Source organism: Rissa tridactyla, chromosome 4 (genome assembly GCF_028500815.1).
Source record: "Rissa tridactyla isolate bRisTri1 chromosome 4, bRisTri1.patW.cur.20221130, whole genome shotgun sequence".
Lineage (NCBI taxonomy): Eukaryota > Metazoa > Chordata > Aves > Charadriiformes > Laridae > Rissa > Rissa tridactyla.
In genome coordinates, this window is record NC_071469.1 from 59,746,535 (window position 1) to 59,755,919 (window position 9,385).

At 46.1% G+C, this 9,385-nt stretch overlaps 1 protein-coding gene across 1 annotated transcript; it reads right to left on the reverse strand.

Annotated features, from left to right (window-relative positions):
- Positions 1-316: 316 nt before the first annotated feature.
- On the reverse strand, positions 317-8,794 carry HSP90AA1 (heat shock protein 90 alpha family class A member 1). The gene is made up of 11 exons (XM_054199927.1): positions 8,637-8,794; positions 6,952-7,110; positions 6,480-6,846; positions 5,833-5,966; positions 5,029-5,337; positions 4,190-4,355; positions 3,705-3,895; positions 3,419-3,566; positions 2,007-2,275; positions 1,266-1,599; positions 317-1,066 (listed from the first exon to the last, which is right to left on the reverse strand). The coding sequence occupies exons 2-11, from the start codon at positions 7,108-7,110 to the stop codon at positions 957-959; spliced, it is 2,187 nt and encodes a 728-aa protein (XP_054055902.1). The 5' UTR covers positions 8,637-8,794; the 3' UTR covers positions 317-956.
- Between the last annotated feature and the right edge of the window lie 591 nt (positions 8,795-9,385).

Genomic DNA, 9,385 nt, shown 5'->3' on the forward strand with positions numbered 1-9,385 from the left:
GGAAACAAAGTTCAAATAATGATTACCAAACAGAGAACAGATGGAAATACTAAACAAAATAAAGCTTGTCAAAGAAAGGGCAAGATGCTCAGGACTCCCCTAGCCCTTCCTCCCCCACACCCCTAATGAGTTCATGAAACTCAAGCTGGGCACAAAGCAGGGCATCTGACCTGCACTTGTGGTGCTTGGTGGGCAGAAGGTTGCTGGAGGTGACCACCAAGAGCTCCTGTTTCCTTTTAAGACTTTCCTTCGAAGAGGAAGGCCAAGGAACACACAACACGGCACAACTTGTTAACAGACACATCAGTGACACAGCTCAAGTCTTAACACTTTTATTCTTACAGTTCTAGGTTTGAACTGTACATGCAGAGTTGCATAAGTCACAATAGAGATTTACAGTGGATTCTATTCTATGGTAGAGTGCAATCCAGAATCCTTGAACAGTATAAAAAACAACTTTAAACATCAAGACCTTGTTAGGAGCAAAAGGGTTAAAGCTTCCCCAAGTATTTCAGCTCTCATAGATACCTAGTTACTAGGTACTATATGTTAGACATATTTAGAGTTGAAGAGCTGTAGAACGCTAAACAAACTTGAACATCCTGATGTCATACCATCTTTGTTAGTCCTTTCCCACATTTCTGGCAATTAAGAATAAGTCAAAAACCCTGCCACCTGCAACCAGCTAATACAGACAAAAATAACTACTCCTTGCTTGCCTGTTTAGGGCTGTACAGTGTTAAAGAAAATATTCCCTCAATGGCATTTGTATCTCACATCAGCTGAAAAAGCAATGTAACAAAAATAAAGGTATAACATCTTTGAAAATAAATATAAAGAGGGAATGCAGACAAAGTGTCAAAGATTTATTTTTTTGGCAGGTAACATTCATAATATACAAAATATAACTTATTCATATTAGCCAAGGAAACATTCATGAGTTCCTGTAAACTGTTTTAATCCACCTCCTCCATGCGTGATGTGTCATCATCTCCTTCGAGAGGTGGCATCTCCTCAGTAACTGCTGGACTAGCTTCTTCTGCTGCAGTATCATCTTCGTCGATGCCTGTTCAAGAAACACATGCACCATCAATGCTGCTATCAGAACTCAAACCTTTATTCCCCTTAGCACTTAACTCATCTGAGGGCTCCCCCCTTTCAACACATACAAATGAACTGTAACATGGTCTCTAAACACTCTGTACCCTGTTAAGGGCTTGTAACCACACCCAGCTCACTAGAGACAGGACAGTTTTCTAACTCACCCAGACCAAGTTTGATCATTCTATAAATGCGGTTGGCATGTGTCTGAGGATCTTCTAAACTGAAGCCAGAAGACAGGAGCGATGTCTCGTACAGCAAGATGACAAGATCCTTCACAGACTTGTCATTCTTATCAGCCTCTGCCTTCTGCCTCAGTGTTTCAATGATGGAATGATCGGGATTAATCTCCAGATGCTTCTTTGCTGCCATGTATCCCATCGTGGAGTTGTCTCTTAATGCCTGCGCTTTCATGATCCTCTCCATATTGGCAGTCCAGCCATAGGTACTTGTTACAATACAGCATGGAGAAGTAACTAAACGATTGGACACAACAACCTAGAAAAGTGAATATAAAGCAGAAGTTTGTAATTACCATTTCAACATGTACACTTGATTTACTATGCTCACTGATTTCATGGAATCATAGAATTGCTTGAGTTGGAGAAGACTTTTAAGAGAGTTCAACCCTACACCAAGGTTCAACTTTGAAGTACTGCTGCATGTCAATGAACACCCAAGACTCCCGAAATAGAGATGAAGAACTCAAACAGAACCACACAGCTTCACTAAGGATCAAAACAAGGACAACTTGTATCTATGAAGCTGTATCCTGCATAGAGATTGCCATCTCTTTCAAGAAAAGGCATTTGTAACAGTCATTGTTATCTGAGCCTTCTCTGCAGCAACTTCATTTCAGGTCATTGAACTTGTGACCTACAGACAAACTGAGTACTACTAATTACCTTTTCTACTTTCTTTTCAAGGATATCTTTCATTATTTTGCAAAGGTTTTCAAACTTGGCTTTCTTCTCCTCCTGTTTCTTTTTCTCTTCCTCATCTTCTGGAAGCTCCAACCCCTCTTTTGTTACAGAAACCAGGGTCTTGCCTTCAAATTCCTTCAGCTGCTGCACACAGTATTCGTCGATAGGCTCAATCATGTAGATCACTTCCAGGCCATGTTTGCGGAGACGCTCCACAAAAGCGGAGTTGGCCACCTGATCTTTTGTTTCACCTGCAAGAATCAAAAATGCCACAGTTGTGGTTCGAGCCTCAGCACTGTAACCTGGCAGCGTATTTATTTTCTGAAGATCCTATGCAACATTTCCCGTGATGTTTGATGTCCCGTACCAGGGGGAAAAAAGAAAAGGCACAAAACAGTAGGACAAGCTACCACAAACATTAGGCTGGTCTGAAGAGACTCAAGCCTTTTCAACTGACACCAGAGTTCATACCATTCATCCTGGAATGCCAGTTAAGAAAAGTTACCTGCTCCTGCCGAAGAGGAAAACTGAGAATTCCTGCAATAGCATTTATCTTTTGGAAAAAACCCTTAATATCTGATACTTAAATAGTTGACCTGGTTTGACCCAATTAAGTCAAATTTTCAAATTTCAGATTCTCATGACCAAATTTACTAGCTGAAGCTGGAACACAAAGCTATCTAAAAGGCACCTCAAAAACTCTAAAGCATACTTTCTGGGCTTACAGGGGAAAAACAACGGGTAAGCTAGCTGTGCAAGGGGTACTTTACCACCTTGAACTGGATCATCCCAAACCTTTAAGGTAGCAGCAGCAACACTAAACATTTTAAGAACGAGGTAGTAATTAAAGAGTAGTTTTCATTATAGATCAAGTGTTACAGTCCCTGAGGATGGCAGTTAACACTGAAGCAGTCGGAGTTTTATCAACAGGGAACATCGTAAGCAGCAGGCCCAACAAGTTTGCACGGGCAGAGTTTACAGTGTAGAGAAGGCAATTATGTGTAACTAGTTCTGCTGTCCTCATGGACACAGCAGCCATAATTAAGGGACTGTAGCTACAATTTTACCATAGTGGCTTTAACCCTGCAGCATCCAGGTATTTCAGAATTAAAAGAGATTTGGTAGGAGTTACACAGCAAAATCTTCTCAGGAGACATGCAAATGTTTCTCCATCAACTGACACCTCACACTAATGTTCTAGAAACTGAAAATGTAACTGTTTTTCTGTTAAGTAGTTACATTGTCACTTTCAAGATTTTTTTCACTTAAAATCCCAGTTTCTTTCTGAATTCACCCAAAGAACTGCCGTTGTTTTTTTCCAGTTTTTGTAACTCCAAAAAACGTAACCCTACATATGTACCTGCATTTACAGACCGTGTCTGTTACCAACTCACCAGTGATGTAGTAGACATGTTTCTGGTTTTCCTTCATCCGAGTGCAGTAGTCCTTCAGAGAAACCATTTCATCACCAGATGCAGATGTGTAATACCGCAGCAATTCTGAGAGCTTCTTGCGGTTCTGGGAATCTTCATGTATACCAAGCTACAGAAGTAGAAAAGGAAATAAAATTATTAAGTGGTACCTTTAGCTAAATACTAAATTATGGTAGTTTAGTATTTCAGGCATAACAAAAACTTGCAGCTTCTACTTTCAGTACTGTTAAACTGAAAGACCACAAACCTTGATGTTCTTGGAAAACTGCTCATAGAACTTTTTGTAGTTCTCCTTGTCTTCAGCCAACTCAGTGAAGAGTTCCAAGCACTTCTTCACCAAGTTCTTCCGGATCACCTTCAGAATCTTGCTTTGCTGCAGCATTTCACGAGAAATATTCAGAGGTAAATCCTCAGAGTCCACCACACCTCTCATGAAATCTGGAAGACAACAGCGAGAATTACCTTTCCAGGTCTCAAAGAAATCAATTACCACCCGCCAGCTAAGTGACTTTGCCCTTTTAAAGTTATGTATTCCTTTCTACAGAATTCCAGACAACACAAACTAACCAGTACGTTCTTCCAACTGCTCAGCTCAGATACTTCTCAATCAACTCTGTCTAGGACTCAGCCTTCCCCCCATTCTAGGTTCCTTTAAATATGAAGGGTAACTACGAAGTTGGCAAACAGTTTCTCCAGCGTTCTGGGAAATGCTCTCCTCAAAAGTATACTCACTCAGATATTCAGGGATCAGTTCCTCACAGTTGTCCATGATGAAAACTCTGCGTACATACAGCTTAATATTGTTCTTCTTCTTCCTGTTTTCAAACAGATCAAAGGGCGCACGCCGTGGGACAAACAGGAGAGCCCTGAATTCGAGCTGCCCTTCCACAGAGAAGTGCTATAAAAAAGACAATCATTTGGATCAGTTTGTACAGCTCTCACTTTAGTAACCCTTTAACACCTCCTCAAATGCAGGCAATAACCATCCAAGATTCCAGGAAATAATTCAACGGAGTAGCCAAGACATTCACCAGGAACAAGCAAGTTCCACTGAGTCGCTAGCAGAAAGGTACACCAATTCAGAACATGTATTTAGTTCCCCATCTTATATACTGGGCTTCAGGAAGCATGTGTATTCTTACAGCACTTCCCACTACAGACACACAAGAAGGACAATTACATCTCACTTACCCAACCCCTTTAGCTGTAAGGCCTTTTCAAAACTAAGCTATAAACCCAAAGAATTAAATTTACATTTATGTGAAATCTGCTTTAAATTTTTGTTAGATTTGCCAACTAAGTTACAAACTAGGAAAGCATCTCCACTTACTTTTACTTATAATAAACTGAGGTATAGGTTTGATTAAGGTTACAAATACAGCCTTAACAGCATGCAGATGAACTGTAGCACAAAGCATCACCATCTCATACTGCAAGTGTCAAACAACAGGATCACTCGCAATACTAAGCAACTTATCACAGCAGGACCTGAGGCCATGGGGATCAGAGTTCCATGGCACATTTAAGCTTCTAGCTTTGGTTTTAAAACCAATTGCGCCTGAAGAACTTACTTTGACAGCCAAGTGGTCTTCCCAGTCATTAGTAAGACTCTTGTAGAACTCCCCATATTCTTCATTGGTAATGTCATCTGGATTCCTGGTCCAAATGGGCTTCGTCTTGTTGAGCTCTTCCTGGTCAATGTATTTCTCCTTAATCTTCTTTTTCTTCTTCTTATCTCCATCCTTCTTTTCTTCTTCTTCATCAGAACCAACATCCTCAATCTCTGGCTTATCTGCTGCCTTTTCCTCCTTCTCTTCTTTTTCCTCTTCCTTTTCCTCAGCCTCATCATCACTCACCTCCTTATCACGTTCCTTCTCCACCTACAAAAAGAGATCATTAGTTGAATTGAGAAACCTGCAAGTTTTATCATCAACAGCCTTAAGGTATCCCTTTTAGTCTCATGAAGCTGGGAACTACATGAGCATGGTGCCAAGTTTTCTTCCAGGACTAAGAGTTACATTCTGGGTGCTGAAACACAAGTGGTATTTTGTTTCCATGTCCTTAGGCAGTAATTTATGCTATTTACTTTCATTACATAAAATTTCAACTAACAGTACATCAACATATAGTTTTTCCTATTATTTACTCAATGGTTTGCAGACTGTGATACTCCTGGCCTGGTAAAACATGTTTTTAACCTGATTTTGTAGAATAAAGTTGTAGTTAACAGAGCTGCATTTCAAAAGAGACAGTCCCTGTAAAATACTAAGAACTACATAAGAAAAAATACACAAGGACAGTGCTCTGGAACTTCAAAAATTCACTTGTTGTAAGGTGGCAATACTAACATTACGTATTTTAAGCAAGATACGTACAAAGAGTGTAATAGGATAGCCGATGAACTGAGAATGCTTCTTCACAATTTCCTTGATTCGTCGTTCTTCCAGGTATTCAGTTTGATCTTCCTTAAGATGCAGAATGACTTTTGTTCCACGGCCCAAAGGCTCACCTAGAATGGAGTTGAGTTTTACTTGTGTGGTATCAGACACTAGACTAATTCTAAAACATGCCTTCTTTAAAAGGGCACTCCTCTACCAGCTTTTCTTCACCACCAGGAAAACACAAGCTTCTGTGTACAGCAACAGCCTTACAGACACTTCCTCAAGCTTACTGTATTTTCAAATAAGCTTATGCAGATTTTCACTAAGTAGTCTGTTCACGTGTCATCTTTCAAGTTTCTGTGCATAGACTTGTCACTCCAGTCTACAGCAGCATTTCCATGTATAAGCTTTCAAAGCATAATCTTCATTGTAATGCACTACTTGCTTCAAGCATTCCCTTATGATCTACCACTAGTTACTCAAACTGGAACACTAAGTGAACAGCTGGGCCTGTGCTCAATCTGACACACGACTAATGCTACCTGCTTCATCTGTTTTTGTCTCTTTCAATGCATGCACTTGGTATTTGAATGCTAGAAATCTTCAGAAAGCATACTTGAGCATAAACACTTAATACTCACCATTATCAAGTCTCACAGTGAAAGATCCTCCAGCTGATGACTCCCAAGCATACTGCTCATCATCATTGTGCTTGGTGATCACTGTCACTTTTTCTGCAACCAGGTAGGCAGAGTAGAAGCCAACACCAAACTGACCAATCATGGATATATCAGCCCCTGCCTGCAGTGCTTCCATGAAAGCCTTGGTACCAGACTTGGCAATAGTACCGAGGTTGTTAACCAGGTCAGCTTTGGTCATCCCTATGCCTGTATCCACAATGGTCAGAGTACGATCATGCTTGTTTGGAATCAGGTTAATTTTCAGGTCTTTCCCAGAATCCAGCTTGCTTGGGTCAGTCAAGCTCTCGTATCTTATCTTGTCCAGAGCCTGTAAAAGAGGCAGGCTTTAACATTCCTTGACTATTCCTAAAAATTCCACTACTGAAAAAATTCCACTATTGGCAAGAACTAGGCTAGGAGTTAAGATACTTACATCTGATGAATTGGAAATCAGCTCCCTCAGAAAGATTTCCTTATTGGAGTAGAAGGTGTTGATGATCAGAGACATCAACTGAGCAATCTCAGCCTGGAAAGCAAAGGTCTCCACCTCCTCCTCCATTGGTTGCTCTGGAGTTTCCACGCATTCCGGCATCTGCAAGGACAGGGAGTTGAAATCCCAACCCAACGGTTTGCTGCACATACCCTTTTACAGGCAGTGACAATGACATTCTGACAAAGGTACTTAACTATGTGGTTTCAAATGCAACACCAGAGGAACACAAAAAAATCCAAACCCCAAATATGATTTCCTACCAATAGCAACTCAGGAATTTTGATGAATGCAGAGACTAGATTGGAAGTTAACTAGAGACTTGCTTTACATCCACTTTGGTTTGCATCGTTTAGGACAACGCAAAACTTTCCCTCTCTCCTCCCTGAATCGGCAAATTAATGTACACAGACCAAGTACACGCTGCAAGAAAGGAAACTGCAACTGAGTCTTCCACGTGAGAGGTTAGCGGCATTACTCTAGTCGATTTTAAGTTTTTGTAGTACTTTACTTTTCTCACATCCACCTCGTATTTTGCCCACACAACTATTATCTTCAAACACAGACGCCATCCCCGGCTCTAACTCCCGTAGCAACATGGTCCAGCCAAATTCGTTCCTCTGCCCGACAGAGATACATTATCCCGGCCTGACTGGCTACCTGCAGCCTAGGATACCCTCTGCGCGTGTCTGGGCTCAGGAACGACTGATCCAACTCGGAAAGCAAAACCTCCCCCACCACGACCCTACTTTAATCGCTACAGAATCCTCAACCACAACGCAAATACGTTAAGAAACGGTAAGACGAGCCCCACCGGGCCCCAGAGAAAAGCCGGGTCGGGAGGCGGGCCAGCCGCCGGGCGGGAGCGGCCGCCGCGCAGCGCCCCCTGCAGGCTCCGGACGGAACCGTGAAACATTCTAGAAACTGCCAGAGCCTTCCCCGACCGCCCCCCCACCTTTCCTCCCTCCCCCCACCACCCCCCCGCCAGCAGGCTGCGCTACCCCACAGCCCCCGGCCCCCGCTCCTTCCTTCCCCCCTCAGCACCGCCCGCCCGGCCCTCCATCTTGCGGTCTCATGGCGGAGCGCCCATTCATTGAGCACAGAGCTCCCTCTCCTCCCCCTTTCCCCCCCCGGGAGCCAACTGGGCCGGGTCACCCCCCACCCATCCCCCCGCACCCTGGTCCTGCACCTACACCCTTCAAAAAGCAGCAGCCTCCTCCACCCGCCACCTCCCTCCCCCAGCTGTATAACGGAAGAACCCCACCACCACCACGCCGACCTGCACGCCGCATTTTTTCCCCCTTCTCCACCATCTTGAGTTAAAAAAAAAATAAATTAAAAAATTAAACACGAGGGCTCCAGCCACATCGCCGCCTCTCGCTCTCTCCCAGCGGCACACAGCCCTCCACACCTAGAAGCCCCTCCCGCCTCACCCTTACTGGGGACTAACGGCACAGCAATGACGGCACCCTCGCACCACGCGTTTCCCTGGGTCACCCCCACCCCGCACTCCTGCCCGGGGCTGAGGTGCCCAGACACGCGCCCACCGCCGGGCTGTGAGAGGAAAGCGCTCCCCCGAGGGATCCGTCCCTTGCGCACCGGCGGCTGCCGCCGTCCCCACCGCTCACCTTTGCAGGGGGTAAGGGCTGCCGCTCGCCTCACTGAAGCTGCCAACACACTCGACCCGCACTCGCTGTGCCCACACTAGTGCGCGCTCCCCCCCGCCCGCTTGGCTTATATAGCCCCGGCGCCGCCTCCTTCCAGAACCATCGGGAACCTTCACTGACAGGCGCGGGGAGGGGGCGGCGCGGCGCGGGCGGGCGGGCGGTGGGAGGGGGGAAGGGGGGCGGAGACTCCCGGCCACGCACCTCGAGGGGCGGGGCCCGCGCATATCTCAGCCAATAGCCGCCGTCCGCGACGGGCGCCCATCAGAAGGGGGGTGGGGCTTCTGCGCATGAGCCGGCGATGGCGCGAGCGCGCGCGGCCGGAGAGGCGGGCAGACGGGCGCATGCGCGGAGGCCGCCCGAAAAGGGGGGTGGGGGGGGTTGCGCAAGCGGCGGGTGACGTCATTCGCCGCCCCTACGCCTCTCAGAACGTCCTAGAAGCGGGCGGGGCCGGGCGGGGCCGCCCCCCCCCCCCCCCCCCCCCCCCGCCGTGGAGAAGGGCCTAGAAGGGTCTGGACCCCCCTTCTGTGCCCCGCCGGGAGAAGGGCCCAGAAGCGGGGCTGCAGGCGCCCCCGTCTCCGCTCATCCCCCATCTCCGCTTGGTGTCTGCAGCCCGGCCCCCAGGGTGGCTTAGTCGCGCCGGGCGGCTTCCCCTCCCCGGCCGGTTTGTGCAGGTGTCTGTGGCCCGGCTTCCTCCCCCGCCCGCCTGCCCT